The sequence below is a fragment of the Eumetopias jubatus genome, unplaced genomic scaffold (assembly GCF_037043125.1).
Source record: "Eumetopias jubatus isolate StellerSeaLion01/CBP00866 unplaced genomic scaffold, mEumJub1_p1.0 scaffold_14, whole genome shotgun sequence".
Classification (NCBI taxonomy): Eukaryota; Metazoa; Chordata; class Mammalia; order Carnivora; family Otariidae; genus Eumetopias; species Eumetopias jubatus.
In genome coordinates this window covers 41,535,416-41,552,660 of record NW_028274820.1, presented here as the reverse complement: position 1 = coordinate 41,552,660, position 17,245 = coordinate 41,535,416, and the positions used below count along the sequence as shown (strand labels likewise).

Genomic DNA, 17,245 nt, shown 5'->3' with positions numbered 1-17,245 from the left:
CTTCCTAAGATGGTGTTCAATGCAGCTTAAGGAAACTGCATGACAGACATTCAACCTCTTTTTTATTTCCAAGACTCTTAGCAATCCCGGCTATCCTAGGTCTCTCCTAGTTCATGATCTTCAATTCCTTAAATATTCATTCCTTATCTCTTCCCCATTTTAGGCACTTAAAAGACTATATTCAATGGAAAAGGAAACAGGGATATAAAGCTACTTTAACTTGTCCTGAGTAATTAGGAACCACAGATGTTGAATATAAATTTGATAAAGACCAGAAGCGTATTAACAGCTACATAGCAAAAAAAAATAAAAAATAAAAACTGAACCAGCTATTCATACATTCATATGCCTACTGACTTATCAATGTATCTAGATAAAAACATGAATTAAAGTGCTTGGAATAAGCCTAGTACCCTATGAAATATAACACTGAATTCTTATTTATAAAATGCAATTTAAGAATTCTCATATCAGAGTAAAAGCCTTTGCTTAAACTATTAATCTTTATAAAGACTACAATTCACACATTCAAATAATTGGTTTACTTTTTAATCTAACCATGGACATCAGAATGTTTGGTCTTCATCTGAAATATAATCACACATTTTTTCTTTTGGGGGGAAAAAACAAGATTTACTGAGCATTTATTATAAGCAAAATACTGTCCTAAGAGCTTTAAAGTACACAAAGATAGGTAAAACATAATTTTTGTCCTCAAGGAACTTATCATCTATTAGTGCCAAAAGGATGTACACAAATAACTATAACACAATGTTGAAAGCATTAAGTAGCAAAACAAAAATACAAAAAAATACTGTTTTAGGAAATTAGAAGATAGAATTTTGTTTTTTACTGAATAATTAGTTAAGAAAGAGTTTATAGGAAAGTACTGGAGCTGTTGGGAAGACATTTTAAGATTGGGCCATACAGAAAAAGGAAAATATTTAGGCCAAATGAATAGTGAAAGCCAAAACAACTTACAGCCACAGCCAGAGAACAGCCCTCAAAGAGAACTGGAACATAGGATACATGGCAGAGAATATTGAGATGAACGATAGGAAAAATATATTTGAGCCAGATTTTGCACAGTTTTAAACTCTAGGTTAAAGAGAGGTCAATGGGAAAACAGTGATTTTTGACAGAGGTAATAATATGGTCAAAGTTGTGTTCTATAAATTGACAAGAGACTAAAGGCAAGAGTATTTATGAAATTACTACAGACAGAGGTAATGAGAATGGAGACAATAAGTCAGGATTCTGATATGGTAAAAGGAAACAGAATCAACAGGATTTAGCAACTAATTGGATAGAGAAGATACAAGAGAAGGAAGAATTAAAAATAATGAAATCACAAAATTTGTTTTCAACACCCTCAAAGCTCTTCCCTGGAAATCTTGCCTCCTTCCTTTTAATCTCCTTCTTCCCCTACACTAGAGGTAAAATAGCTAGCATTTATTGAGTACTATGGTACAAGGCAACTGTTATGAATATATTATCTTACTGACTCCTTAACCTTAAGGGGTAACTACTGCTGGTATTCCCATTTTACTGTTGAAGAAACAGACTTGGAGTGGTTAAATTACCCAAGGTCACAGGGTAAGTGACTGGATGTTAGCCAATGTCAGATAATCATTAAAGTGTTACTGACAATAGTTTAGAATGCAATCTCCCATAAAGGGTTTAAAAACCGCATTTTTAAAACAAACTCAAAGAGGGGCGCCCGGGTGGCTCAGTCGGTTAAGTGGCTGCTTTCAGTTCAGGTCCTGATCCCAGGGTCCTGGGATCAAGCCCCACATCGGGCTCTCTGCTCAGCAGGGAGCCTGCTTCTCCCTCTCCCTCTGCCTACCACTCTGCCTACGTGTGCGCGCACGCTCTCTCTGTCAAATAAATAAAATCTTTAAAAAAAATAAATAAATAAACTCAAAGATAAAAAGATCTTCAAAATCCAACAGAATGGATCCATATGAAGGAACAAGTGACAAGGTAGATACACTGAGGAGAAAACTGCCTAATCATGAATTCAATTGGCAAAAAAGTTGTTTTCCTCTCCCTGGACTCTTATTACCCATTGTTTGCTCTACTGACAAAAGAACAATATTCTCAACTGCTATTTTTTTTTTTTTAAGATTTTATATATTTGAGAGAGTGAGCACACGAGCAGGAGCAGAAGGACAGGGAGAAGCAGACTCCCCCGCCGAGCAGGGAGCCCGATGTGGGGCTCGATCCCAGGACCCTGGGATCATGACCTGAGCCGAAGGCAGACGCTTAACGACTGAGCCACCCAGGTGCCCCTCAACCGCTATTCTTTACGGTACAATGAGTCTCATACTATCTTATACAGATCCGCAGCAAACTTAATAAACTCCTTAAAGATACTGACCATGTATCAACCTCTGAATCCCCTGAAATACAGTAGGCACTGAATGAATGAGTGGACACTGAATGAAATCAACGCAGGTGAGCTGCTTCTGTTTCGTCCTCCCTGGTGCAGTGTGACCAACATCTTCACAAAATTCAAGGCCCACATTTGGAACAATTTCTCCACGTCCTACCTTGGATGTGATGAAAACTCTGTCCTGATTCTTTGCTTCCTTTCCAGTTTTTGACCTTATGAATGTCCTCTGGATAAACCGTCAACACCCTCAATTTGTAAAAACCATGGAAAAACAAATGGCTAGCCCTATTTATGTTAGAAGAGGTATTTCTCCTAAATCCCAAGACATTTCCAAAGGTTCCCTAACCCACTGACTCCCTCCTCAGTTATCAAGGAAAGGCTTTACTTTCCGTGGGGTCCAACAGTACCCATGTTCAATCATGAGAGGATTCTCCTTTGATGGACTTTCCAGTAGGCTGTGCACAGGATCTGAAACATGGGGCCAAGTTCCCAATGCTCTCAACTTTTTTTTTTTTTAAAGATTTTATTTACTTATTTGACAGAGAGAGAGACACAGCGAGAGAGGGAACACAAGCAGGGGGAGGGGGAGTGGGAGAGGGAGAAGCAGGCTTCCCGCGGAGCAGGGAGCCCGATGCGGGGCTCGATCCCAGGATCCTGGGATCATGACCTGAGCAGAAGGCAGACGCTTAACGACTGAGCCATCCAGGCGCCCCCCAATGCTCTCAGCTTTGATTTGTATATCCTTTCCCCGAGAAACAGTAAAATAGTCGTTAGGCGCCTAAATAGTCCTGCAGAAAAAAGTCTATTTAACCACAGTACAGTTAGAATATTACACAACAGCAGTTACATTTTATGTTTTCATTATAAATATACCATATTTATGCTGTATTATGGACTAAATAGCTGTTTATTGGTTAATTCTGGTTAAAAGAATTTCAGTATCCATAAAAGGAGGATGAATTATCATTAGAATCTTCCAAGTATTAAGCAAAGCAATAAGCTGCTGGGAATCAAACTAAAGTAGAAAGCTATCAAACGTGTTATAGTTAAAAGCAACATACACTTCTGTAATTACAAAGATAAAACAAAAAGAAAAGCAAATCATTAGGATTTGGGATCCAGTTTGCTTTTAAGAAAGAAAGAACTACTAAATAACTTTTTAAACTTTGGATAACTTCACACTAGTCCTGCTACTATTTAAGAAAATATAGTTTAAAATATACTGTAGTTCAATCTTAATCCATGAACACTTGCCACCTCCTTAATTTAGGGTGTGAAGCACATTTTGATAGCATTTAGTTGAAAAGAATAGAAATAAAATGATCTGGTATGTCTCACTCATCAAAAGTGCCAAATCTAAATTTGTTCTTCACATCAAACAGAAATTAGATTTTATTCTTTTTAGACACACGCCATCGACATTTGTAGACACACCCTATTTAAAACAAATTTGATGTATGCAAATGCAGGTTTACACAAAGAAACAAAATTACGGGCTGATTATTCACTTCACAAAAGGATTCTCAAAAGAATTCCCTTTAATAGTAAGTTTGCCAGTATACTTAAAATATAAATTTCAAAAGAAATCAATTTATAAACAACTTTTCAGAAATATAGTATAAAAGTAGTTACAAAAGTATCAAGCTCCAGAAACTTCTATTACAATCTTTGTCCCAAAAGCTTGTCAAATCTAGGTGAAACAAATTAAATACAACAGCTGAAAATGGCATAGAAATGTAGATCTTAAATAGTTCTTACATACTTTTGTAACTATCCTAACAATAATCATTAAACTACCAAATTCTTCTTTAGAATTATATGCAGAGATTAGCAAACAATAGTCAATATGGCTAACAGTGACCCATGAAACCAAAGAGCAAAGAGTCTGTTTTGCCTTCTCCATGCAGGTAAGCCAGAAGTACAAAAGAAGAAAAATCCAGAGATCCCAATCAGCATTGCAGTTTTTGTTTTGTTTTTTCTCTGCAGTGTTCCAAATGCTCTGAGATGTAGAAGACAGTATCTGGGAAAAGGAAATCCAAATTTTATGGCCCAAAAATGGACAATTTTGGACCAACATAGGGAAGATGGAAAGATCCTAATGCCCCCAAATGGTCATTACTGGCTAATTTCTTCCCATTCTGTTCAGATTTCCACCCTGAGATCGAATCCAAAAACCCTGGCATAGCCACTGAAGACCAAACATATGTGGAATAATATGACAGCAAAAAAGCAGCCTCACAATAAGGTAGTGAGGCTAAAAAAGAAATAGAAAAAAAAAATTAGCCAGCTTGGGAAAATTTGATGGTACAAAGGAGAGAGCTTGTTGCCTGAAAAAAAGAAAAGAAGAAGAAGAAAGTGAAGAGGATGACAGGAGAGGAGGAGAGGGAGGTGTTTGAGGAAGGGAGGAAGATAGAGAAAACTGCGTATCTATCTCCACATGAACTCCAGAGTAAGGAAAACACGGTTACAACCGTTTTTGAGGTGCCTCTGCCCTCATTAGATTTAATTACAAAGTTAGAATATGATCACACTGCAGTTTCTAAAAACATCCTAGAAATATTAAGTGATTTACATGAATGAAGTAGCCAAGGGTATCGGAGCGCTCAAAGTTATATCAAAGTTATACACATTTCCAAATATCTTAAAATAAGTTTTTCTCATTCTGTGCATCTTGCTCTTGGCCTTGTAAAGGCATCTAAAGATGTGCACGGCATTTTTTACAAGTGGTGTTACCCAGGGTTACTGGCTAGAAATCCTGAGTTATCAACTGTATATATCCATTGCTTATAAAATGAAAACGTAACATGCACAAACCATCGAGGCCCATGCTGGGAGGTGTGAGGCAGTTGAACAAGAGGCCTTTTGAAGGAGTCATGGTTTAGAATGTGCACTGTGAAGCTGTATCCACTGATGCTACATGCCGATGTCATTGTAGCTGGTTTGGGATACGTGTGTATGTGTATTTGCCATGCCACCCTACTGCCTTTCTTAGTTTGGAAGGGGGAAATCCTCTATGAGAAGTGTATGCATTTTTTTATTCAATGGAATAATCTTTAAACAAACTGTAGACCTCTTCACCTTCAGCAAAGACTCACTGCATCAAAGTCCAGAAACCTTTGCCTAAACATACAATAAGCAACATTCAACAATTTTTATTTGTAATAACGATATCTTTTCAAAGGAAAATAAACCGTGTGTGTATTTAAGATCTATTCAAATAAAGCATAAATATTTTAGTGTTTGAGAGCAGAGAAGTCAAAATGCAGTTTATTTTGGAAATGCTTCTGAGTTGTAGTGATTTAGGAGTTGAGAAGAGCAAAAACTTGTAAATAAGATAAATATGATCCTCCCTCGGGAATTAAGCTAATTAAATCCACACACCATGGGAAGTATCTGAATTCTCTCAGGCCCCGATGAGAAATTTGGTAGCTTAATCTATTAACACATTAATGGCAATAATGCTTTGACAGAAAGCACTTACAATGAAAATAATAAAATAATAAACTATTATGAGGGGGCAAATTTGCTAATATGTGTTCAGCACTGTCCAGGGGGGGCGGGGGGGGGGGAAAGCAGTGAAGCAGTAGAACCCAGGATGTTTTCTGCTGTAGATACAGTGAAGCCTAATGAAAAATCTCTCATGCCTACCTACTTCCCATTATTTTAATTCCATGTTACTCAGCAACCTTCTAAACACTAATTCAGTTTCTGAGAAAGCTTAATAGAGGTCCATAATCCCTTATTTACAGTTCTGAAGTCAAAAAAGTTTCCACAAACAAAAGCTTTTGCAGAACTTATTGGCAGCAAATCCTGATCTAAATGGACATAAACCCTTTATTTACTCCACTTAATATTAAAAGTCAAATGTTTTACTGTGGAAATATTAATGTATTCGATTACAGGGTGTCACCCCAGATTCCTTGGTGGTATTTCTTAAAATTCAATCATATTTCTTTTTATCTTTCTAAAAATATAAAAGATTCTGAATTGTGAGACACATCTGAAAAAGAGTTCCCTGGATCTAGATATAAATATTCTGATTCCTGGAAAAGAAGAGCCCCTTTCACCAGTCCCCACTCCCCCACTGACAGAAATGAATATTCTAGTTTATAATTCAATCACCATTCTGGTTTATACTTCAATATTTATAAATTTAGTTAATGTGAGTCTGATGCCAACACCTGATCGTCTCCGGGTATATTGGTATATAAAGTCTAATTCCAGAGCTACAAGATCAATTACCAGGAATTATAATCACAATGTTGAGTGGCACATACCCACCTGGAATCTCCTTTCTAACCTACTGGCTTCTAAGCCACCAAGTCAGCCTGTTTACAGGTCTTCCATCCTCTCTGACTTAACCTACCAGGAGACAGTTAACCAATCTCCCTCCCAGTCCCACCTGTCAGCCTGACACAACTTCTACAATACTTAGAAAAAGAAAATGTGAAAAATTAAAATACTATATTTTTTAAGTTATTAAGTAGCAATTTAATTTGATCAAATTAAGTTACTGGAGAATCAATGACTAAGTACAATTTGTAGGAAATTAAGCAAGAGAAGATTCTTCATGTTGTTTAAAAAAAAACTTAATATGGGGAGCCTGGGTGGCTCAGTCGGTTAAGCGGCTGCCTTCGGCTCAGGTCATGATCTCAGGGTCCTGGGATCCAGCCTACATTGAGCTCTCTGCTCAGTGGGAAGCCTGCTTCTCCCTTTCCCTCCGCCCTTCTCCCTGCTTGTGTGCACATGCGCACTAATAAATAAAATCTTTTAAAAATAAATAAACAAACTTACTACTATACCAGAAAATGGTCCTGATGATTCTTTTCCGATCTCGGTTTAGAGCACTAAAGATTCAAAATATGTCTTCCGTGGTTAGGTAAAAGAGAATAACTAGATAAGTTTTATTTTGAGTCTACACATTTTTTTTCAGCAAAGCTTTATAGTTTTTAGTGTGCAGGTTTGTACATCCTTTGTTTGCATCATCCCTGAGTATTTAATATTTTTTATGGTAAGTCGTATTTTTAAATTTTAATTTCCAAGTTTGCATTGCTAGTATATGAAAGTACAGTTAATTTTTGTATAATGATCATGTAGCATACAACCCTGCTATACTAATTTTAGATTTTTTTTGTAGATTCCATCCAATTTTCTACATAATCACATTGTCTGTGAATAAACACAGCTTTATTTCTTTCTTTCCAATCTGGGTACCTTTTATTTCTTCTGTCTCATTTCAGTGGCCATTTACAATGTTGAATACATGTTTAGATTTTTTTCATTTCATTTACAAAACTCAGCAAGAAGCATAAAATATATAGCTGACATTATTAAACATGAAGAAGTCTAAGTTTAACTTACAAAATTTATTTTTTCTAAAGATTTTATTTATTTACTTGAGACAGAGAGAAAGAGAGTGCACAAGTAGGGGAGGAGGGTCAGAGAGAGAGTGAGAAGCAGGCTCCCCACTGAGCAGGGAGCCTGATGTGATGCGGAGCCACCCAGGCACCCCTAACTTACAAAATTTAAAGGGCAAAATTAGGAAATGTATTTATAAGGTGCTGGTATTTGACTCTTTTAATGTTTGCCTCAAGTGCTTTAGGACATGAGACTGGTAACAAAAATATTGAGTATATCCAACTGCATTTTTTAAAAATAACATTTACTGGCTTTTCTTATAATTACTAAAGTAGCCCTGATCTTTGCAGAGAATCTGGAAAATAGGTGGTTCAAGGAAGAAAATTACAATCATCCTTTACCATATCACCCAAAGATAAACAGTTTACATTTAATTATAACATGAACAGTTTTCCCAGGGATTAATTCTTCTGAAACACTATTTCTAGTTGCATACTAACCCATCCATCGTATGGCTATGCTATCATTTCATTCTTCTGCCCTCATTGGATATCTATGCTGTTTTTGATTTGTCATTATTACCATATACATGCAGCACAATGAATATCCTTATAAATAAATCATAGAATGATCTTTTACTAAAGTCCCTTTTGCCCATATTTTTAAAAACTGTGTTTTCCCAATCCAAGCTAATAAACCTTTTATATTAATTCTATTAAGCATATATCACATTAATTCAAAATATATTCCATTTGTTTTTTTAACTTTTTAAAACTCAGGAGTTATTAATTTTATGTTAATTGTATTGGTATTACAAAAACAAACAAAATATATTTTTTTACCCATTCTATTACTATAAAAACATATTACCCTAAAACTAACAGAAAAGGTGAAAGAGCAAAATCAGTGTTACCAATGAAAAGTGTAAAATAGGTTAAGCCATTTGATACAGTTTTAACTCACCTAATATAACCGTATCTTACAGGTAAAAGAACTTACCGGTTCATTCCTGTCTTCAAGGATAAAATATTATTTTTCCAACTGAGACCACTGAGGCCTAAATAAACCTTCTAAAAATTACACAGAAAACATATGTGCTTGACTAACTAGAGTTTAAGTTATATCACAGCAACTTCCATTCTCATTTCATTACTGAAAAAATTTTGGCAATTAGCATCTTGGGCTAATAAACTTAAATCATTCTTTAAACGATAATTAAACATTTGTTTATTATGCTAGAGGTGTAGAGGATAAAAACATGATTAAGAAGCTTCTCTTTCCCTTAGGAAAAATACAAAAAATGGAGAAGCAATACACAAATAAATTGTAGTAAGCAAACAAGCAAAATTCAAAAGAAAAATACTGATAACCATTTTATGCTGCAAAAGTTTAATAGTTTTTTGGAAACATTAATTTCATGAGCTAAGAACACAAGATTTTTGTCCTATCTAGCTGTGTGATGCCAAACAAGTCATTTTACTTAGGTAAGTCCCAGTTACTTTCTCTTTAAAATGATAGAACTGGGGTTTCAGTTTAAGATGACAGACTGGAGAAATCATAGCAGCATATTTCTTATTTCCTCCCCTCCCAAAACCCCTTTGAACTGACAGTAAAGGATTTTTAAAAGAAGTAATCCATAATGACCGAGAACAAGAATAGAGTCATTAGCAGCCAAGAGATTTCAGCGAAGACAGAAAGCAGGTAGAGGAGTGAACTCATAAAACAGTGCAGATATAGGGATCCACAGCTTAGAACAGAAAAGAGAAAACAGCTGAAGATCAAGCCAAACTGCCAGAGCCAACTGAACACAAATACCATGTAGGTAAGGAAATCAGGAGTGAGAAGCAAATCTAAGGCAGATAATGGAAACTCTAAGCCTAAAAGTAATTTTCCAATCAACAAGCCTAGCTGTAAACAGAGTTCTGTTTCTTACTGCCTTACATGTATATAAGGAAGATAACCAAAATTCACAAGATATTTGAAACATAAAAGACATCAAAATAAAATGAGAAGTCCCCTCAAAAATAGATAAATAAGGAATAGAAAATATTGCTCTAATAATAATAATAATATTGCACTAATTTTTTAATCACATAACATTACTTTGATTCTTTTTAAAGTACATTAACTGAAAAAAATAAGAGTTTACTATAGCAATCTGAAGCTCCCTTTCAATTCTAATACTCTCTATGTAAAATTTCAGACATTTATTCTTATGAAGCAACTGTAAAATATATTTCAAATAGTAGGTAAAAACCAGTAAAACTGTGCATATACAATCCTTTATCTTCTTAAAGTCTATGCAAAACCTTATTTCAAATTTTTAAGACTGTGTGTTATGTAACATAAATAAATATGTACAGATCTATTTTATTTTATTTTTTTAGGGGCTCCTGGCTGGCTCAGTCAGTAGAGCATGCACCTCTTGATCTCAGGGTTTTGAGTTCAAGCCCTACACTGGGTGTAGAGATCTATTTTAGAACCATAACTACTAGCATATTAATATTATTATACTATCACCATTATTTTAAATCTGTAAATTCAAATAAATTTTAAATCATTTTTTTAAAGATTTTATTTATTTATTTGAGAGAGAGAATGAGAGAGAGCACCAGAGGGAAGAGGGTCAGAGGGAGAAGCAGACTCCCCGCTGAGCAGGGAGCCCGATGTGGGACTCGATCCCGGGACTCCAGGATCATGACCTGAGCCGAAGGCAGTCGCTTAACCAACTGAGCCACCCAGGTGCCCTAAATTTTAAATCATTTAAATAAAAGAAACAGAGCTCTATGTTTTGGTAACAACATCAATATAGACAATATTGATCAAATTAGGATTTTTAAAATACCTTTATAACACAAGCACTGTCAGAACACATCTCATGACATCAATAAAAGTTAAATATTCCTAAATAAAAACAATATCTTAAAAGTATCACTAAAAAGCCAAATGCTTCAGAAATGGAAAAACAAAGATGTTTTATGTTCCAATGATAGACAGTTTCATATCCTCTCCTTTACCCCCTTTTCAACCACCAGATAAGGACCAGAATATGGCTAAAAAAATTTTTAAGAGGAAAGCTTAATGTAGAAAACATACATCACCATTCAGTAAACCCTCACCATCCAATAAACCATCACAAAAAACACTACATTGAGTAACATGCTGAATAAACAGTACAACTGAGAGATTCACAAACGACTCCCTCATACTTGGTAGATGCATCCCCAACATATATGATCCGTCTACGAAACAGAGAGGTAATTCATTCCTTTTCTTCTGCAAGCTAAAATACAAACTACAAATCAGGATGTTCAAAAGCAACCAAATGATGTCTCCAAATTAGGTAAGAAAAGCATACAATTATAAAAACTGCAAAATACCAATCCAAGCCTAATTATCCTAAGTTAAGGAAACTTTAAATATAGGTGACAGGCAACTTAATCATACATGTTTTATCTGATGATCTACTTCAAAGTCCTAAATAAGACAAAAATATCCCATGTGAGTTACAAATGGATGGTTACATGAAATATGAAGCACTTCCTCTTCTCCAACAAATACAAGAAAACAAAACATCAAATGTTATATATGATACCTAGACTGCCATACAAATCTAAAGAATTAAACATGAGAAGGACAAAAGGATGTTCCTTTGCAGAAGTAGCCAGAAACAACCAGATACAGAAGAAAAGAACAGAACAGTTCCAACACTGTACTACTACCTTCATTCTCTTAACTCCTGAATGTTAGTGGTCTATCTTTGACTACCTTCCCCCACATTTTACCCAACCTGGGCACTTTCAGCCATAACTTTGAACCAGCAACTAACTACAGATAAGGAATTTCAATTCTCTACCTCCAGCCACAATCTCTCTCCTGAGTATGAGACTAATATATACCTCAGAACATGTCCACTTGACTGTCCCACCAGGATGCTTACCACAAAATATACTATACTGTACGCCTTCTCCACCTGCTTCTTCTAATACCTAGTCTGGTTACTGGTATTATGTTCTTAAAACTGAGAGTTTTCCATTCTATTTCCCCCCCTTCACTAATCCTCTGTGGGTCCTGAAGTTAAGTCCCATTCTACCTTATAAAAGATAACACATCCATACCCTGCGCTCTCAACACTTATATATATATAACATCTCTACTACATCTCTCCCAACAGTCCTCCCTACCTTCAAGCTGACTCATTCTTCCATCATTCCTTTATATTGCTGCTAAAGTGATCTTTCTAGAATATAATTTGAATCATTTCACCACTGCTTAAAATCTTTCAGTGATTCCAAATAAAAACCTAAAATTCTTAGTAGAATATCCTGTCTCTTGCCACCTCTCTAGCTTTATCTCTTCCTAATCTCTAAGACACTAAATTTTAAACACATCACTGAAGATCCTGGAAAAAGTCATACTGTCTCTTACTTCAATACCTCTGCATATGTTACTCCTGCTACCTAGAAAGTCTTTTTCATGACATGGTAACTTAGACTTGCTCAAGGCTCAACTCAGACATTGTATGTGGCCCTCAACTTCCTCCATTCTCTACCTGCTCCCATCGCATTTAACAGACACACATTCATACTGTATTATAATTGTCTAATATACACTACTAAATTTTGGACACTGTGAAAGTAAAATACAATTATTATTCATTTGTGTGTCCCATAACGCCTAGCACTTTGCCTGGCAATAATAAGTGATCAATAACTACTTACAGAATGTGTAAGCCATTTGGCTTTTTCCAGAAACAAGTTCTACTATAAACATCCCCCAACAGACACAGAGCAAAGCAGCTCCTTAAGAAAAGCAAAAGAAACCAGGCAAGAAAGGAGACAAATGGGGCAGAAAAGGAAAAATTAAATGCACAGAGTCTCTTTAGAACGGCTCCTGAGAGCTGTTTTTTTACCCTTCATCTCAGGTTCTATCACAAACATGTTTTACTTGCTATTTAATCTTCAATGCTTATTCTAATTTCCCAGAAAATAAGTGGCAAGAAGTTCTTCTCTCCACAACTGGGCAGGCAAAAAAAAAAAAATATGGAAAGTATTACCTAATCAGCTATTCTTCAAAACTTTAAATATGCCATAATAAATAAGACTCCTGATCTACCCAGACCCCATTCCACTTCTAACAGTTGCCTCCTGAAAGACTTAAGATTACAATAAATATTTTACCCAACCAGATATCAAACATTCTCCTTCAAATATTCCCAACATCTCTTTATGAACCTACACTTTTTTCTTTTATGGTAAAATACTATATAAATCCAGTATTTACTCTGTAAATAAGCATATACATTTTTATCCTTAAGATAAAATGAAATACTTTTCTCCTACCTTCCCCTAAATGGTCCTGGAACAGAAACTTCCCCAGCTGAATTCCCTCTATCATTTGCCATGGTTTTCCGTGATTACAAATGAAAAGAACAGAGAACTTTCCTCCTAATGCTGGGGCCTCTAAAATGCCTGAGCTTTCCCTTCTCTTTTCTCCAGTGGGACCCATACCTAAGTTTGCCCCGTAAAGTAAAACAAATTCAGAATCCATTCCAGTCTGTAAGTAATTTTAGAAGTGAGAGAGTATGAAAACCCAAAGTCCACAAAGCACAGGAAGTCCACAACTGTGTTACCCTCAATTAGCTTGACAGAAACATAAGCATCAAGCTAGTGATATTCATGTGTGCCAAATATGTAATCATCATTAACCAAAACAACAGAAATCCAGGCCATAACTAGTCGCAACATGTATAACACAATCATAAATTAGATGTTTTGAAGAACACGTAGCAGGGAAAAGCCCAGAAGACTGAAGGATATTACTTTGCAGTATCACTGCCGTAGCCAACATGTTCTCCCCTCAAAGTCATTAGAATCTTCTCTATCAGTCATCCTTGAAAAAGAGAAACTACTCTCTTGGCAGCATCCACACCACCCCTTCCAGCTCCAGGCTTAGACTGAGCTGCCTTGCAACTGTGAGAATTGTTACTTTATCCAAATAGTTAAATTACTAGGTTTAAACTAAACTTTACCCAGCTGCTAACTTATTAATTACAGAGCCCTAGCCCCACGGAATACACTTTTCTTCATTCCAAAAAATAAGTGGAAATGTTAGATCAATAATGGGGAAGAAGGGACAAGGCTTACCTATTGAAACTTTCCAATAAATAAATTCAAAAGGAATGAGGGAAACAGAAAAATCACCATGAGAACACAATGGCAAGATCCATCAATGATGCTAAACTAGTTGGCAAAATTTGAGAAACAAAATATTTGCATAGATTCACAGTACCTCCCCAAAATATATACTAATTTCAAAAAGGAAAATAGTCACTTTACAGTGGAGAAACTTAACCAAGTGATCACAGTTAACATCATGAGTAGTAAATCATATTGATATCATGTGCCCTCTGATGTGCTGAGAAAAACTCATCACCCTTGTGGTATCCTTCCCACTAATGCACATCAATCTAATCATGAGAAAAAAAAAATTAATAAATCCAAATTGATAGTCTACAAAGTAATTTACCAATACTTTTCAAAAAGTGTCAAACACATGAAAGATAAGATTGAAGAACTGTCATAGACCAGAGAAAATTAAGGGGACAGAATGACTAAATGCAATGTGGGATCTTGAATTGGATCCTGCAACAGAATAAGAACATTAGTGGATATACTGGCAAAATGTGAATAAAGCTTGTAGTTAACATCACTGCAGCAATGTTAATTTCTTTTTTATGTCAATGTCTTATTTTTGATAACTGCACCATGGTTATGTACCATGTTAACATATGGGGAAGCTGGATGTAGGATGTATGGGGGCAACTCAGTACTGTCTCTGTAACTCTTCTGTAAGTCTAAAATTATTTAATTAAAAAAAAAGCTGAATTCCTGATACCAAGCCTCCTCGTTCGATCAACATATTTACCCGGTTGTTTTTTTATGCATCTCTCTCCTCCAGCGTTTTATCAATTTATTCTGAGTTTCTACCCTTGCTAAAGCTTCCAAGTTCTCACACTTTAGGAACTCTCAAAGTGCCCTTATTTCTTCTCAAACAGAGCTAGAGACCCTCCTTCTTGTCCTGCCACAAACTGTCCTGGCTTAAAAGACGTCACTTAAACACTCTAACTTCTTACAGATTCACTGCAATTAGCAATTTACAAAGCGCTTTTAAATGAATTTACATACACTAATTTAGACGTCCATAAATACTGTTATTATTTCACAGATTAGAAAATAAGACTAGGAAAAATTAAGTGATATGACATTTAACAAATTCCAGAATCTGAATTTGAATCCAGTTCTTCTAGCTCTAAAACTAACTTACCATATTAAAAGAAAGCAATTTGCACTTAAGATTCAACTTCCCTGGCTCCATGGAGGCTACTTACCGCTAACACACGATTTTAAAGTTCTAAATTTCAAGACTGTCTTAAATAACCCTCTTGAAAGCTACAATCAAGAATTCTAAGATTCAGTGAAAAAGGTCTGTGTTCACCCTAACCATAAACTTTATAATTAAAAAAAAAGACAGTCTAGCCATCAATTTAGGCTTTCCAATAATCGCTTACCTCTGTTCTTTTACCAACACTGGTTCATGCTTTCAAATACCTGAGATGTCGCTCTAATTTCCAATTCCATTCATATCTTGATATTTGCAAATCATAACTAAGAGCAATGCTGCTAGGCCCCCAACCCCACGAAATACTCTAAATCTTTTTCCCTCACTCAAAAAAAAAAAAAAAAAAAGGTGGGGGGAGTGGGTAGTAAAAGGGCTAATCCCTAATGCATGTGCCTGAGATTTAGTGCAACGAGACAGAGCAATGTAACAAAGTAACGGAACCTGAGACTCCGGAGAAATCCAACTTTCACCTGATTTAACTCAGCATTTTTCTCCACCACCGCTTGTGGTCGTATCCGATATCTGCCTCGGTCAACTGAGAACATTAAGACCCAAGAAAGAGCACGGAAATTTAAAAAACGGTAATTATGGAAACAATCCTCTAAGTCTGAAAACTAGGTAATGAGAAAACCATTAACTTATTAACAGGCGCTTGCTACGTGCAAGGCACTGGGAGGGGCAAAAAGCTACTTGAGGTGATTTATTCAATTTTGTAACCTCCCCTCCTCACCCCTCCAGCGCCTGGCACGCGCAGGAGCTCAAAAGGGTGAATTGTATCGGAGACGCCCAGGTAACGGGATCAGCTCCAGCCAGGAACCGGTGAGAGAAACAGACCCGCTCGGGATGTAACTTTGGGAAGTACTGTTTGAACAGCTTTGCGCTGTTTAATTCAAACGGAACAGGCTGCAGCTATTGGATCCTGCGTGGCGCCCGGGGAAACCAGCAGGGACAGGCTGTCTCTCTCTCACAGGGACAAACAGGGAAACCTCTGAGGGTCTGGGGCGAAGAAAAGGTGGCATTCACTTGCCTCCCATTCCTGCAAGAAACGCTGGGCCTCGTCAGAACCAACGGTCTTATGTCTCCTAAATTCGTCCTTCACGTATTGGTCGCCAAGGGCTTTGAGATCTGGGGGCAGAGCCCGGTGCAACAGCAAGATGCGCCGATACAAGGCCCGGACCCGCGACACGTGCGGAGCCAGCATAGCCGCGCGCGTGGACCGCACACCGCGACTGCGCAATGGAACGAAGCGTGCCCACCGCACTGAGAAGCCGGGTGTTAGTAAACCGGAACACAAGCGGAGGAGGGCGCGCGACCTTCATCCGGTTTGGTCCGCTCTAAAATCAGGACCTTCCGGAAACCGGGAAGCTGTGGCTGACGCGAAAATGGGCGGGTTCTTGCCTGGAGGGGGCGTGGCCTTGGTGGAGATGGGCCTGCGGTCCGGCCCTACTGCTAAAAGCCTAACTTGTCCCAGCGAGAGAGGCAGCCAACCAGAGGTCTGGCGTGGGCCTTTTGTCACCCCCTCAGTCACACCGCATCTTCCTTTCCATTCATCTTACCCTTCTCTCCTGATAAAGGCCTGAAAAAGCCTTCGTCAAAATCGGGCTCCTCCGGAGTCTTCGTTGGCTAGACCCACTTCAGGTGTCTTAACAGTGTTCCTGTCTTCTCGAGGGCGATCAGAGTGGGATTAGGATTAATCTCTCCATTCAGGAGCACCTACCCACGTACTCTGCACAGTGCTGTGCTCCTAATTTGTACCCTTGAAGGTGCAGCGTCTTTCATATAACTCAAGTGAGCTGTGAGCCAGCAGGTCTCTTTTTTTTTTTATGTTGTTAGTCACCATACATTACATCATTAGTTTTTGATGTAGTGTTCCATGATTCATTGTTTGCGTATAACACCCAGTTCTCCATGCAGTACATGCCCTCTTTAATACCCATCACCCGGCTAACCCATCCCCCCCCCGCCTCCCTCCCCTCTAGAACCCTCAGTTTGTTTCTCAGAGTCCATAGTCTCCCATGGTGCGGCTCCCCCTCTGATTTCCCCCCTTCATTTTTCCCCTCCTGCTAGATTCTTCTTCTTCTTTTAACATAT

General features: G+C 37.2%; 1 protein-coding gene across 1 annotated transcript in view; it reads right to left on the bottom strand.

Annotated features, from left to right (window-relative positions):
- SDHAF3 (succinate dehydrogenase complex assembly factor 3) overlaps positions 1-16,481 on the bottom strand; it is a 90,383-nt gene extending 73,902 nt beyond the window's left edge. The window contains exon 1 of the mRNA XM_028119464.1: positions 16,182-16,481. Within this exon, the coding sequence (XP_027975265.1) occupies positions 16,182-16,355 (174 nt within the window). The 5' untranslated portion in view covers positions 16,356-16,481. The remainder of the gene's footprint in view (positions 1-16,181) is intronic.
- Between the last annotated feature and the right edge of the window lie 764 nt (positions 16,482-17,245).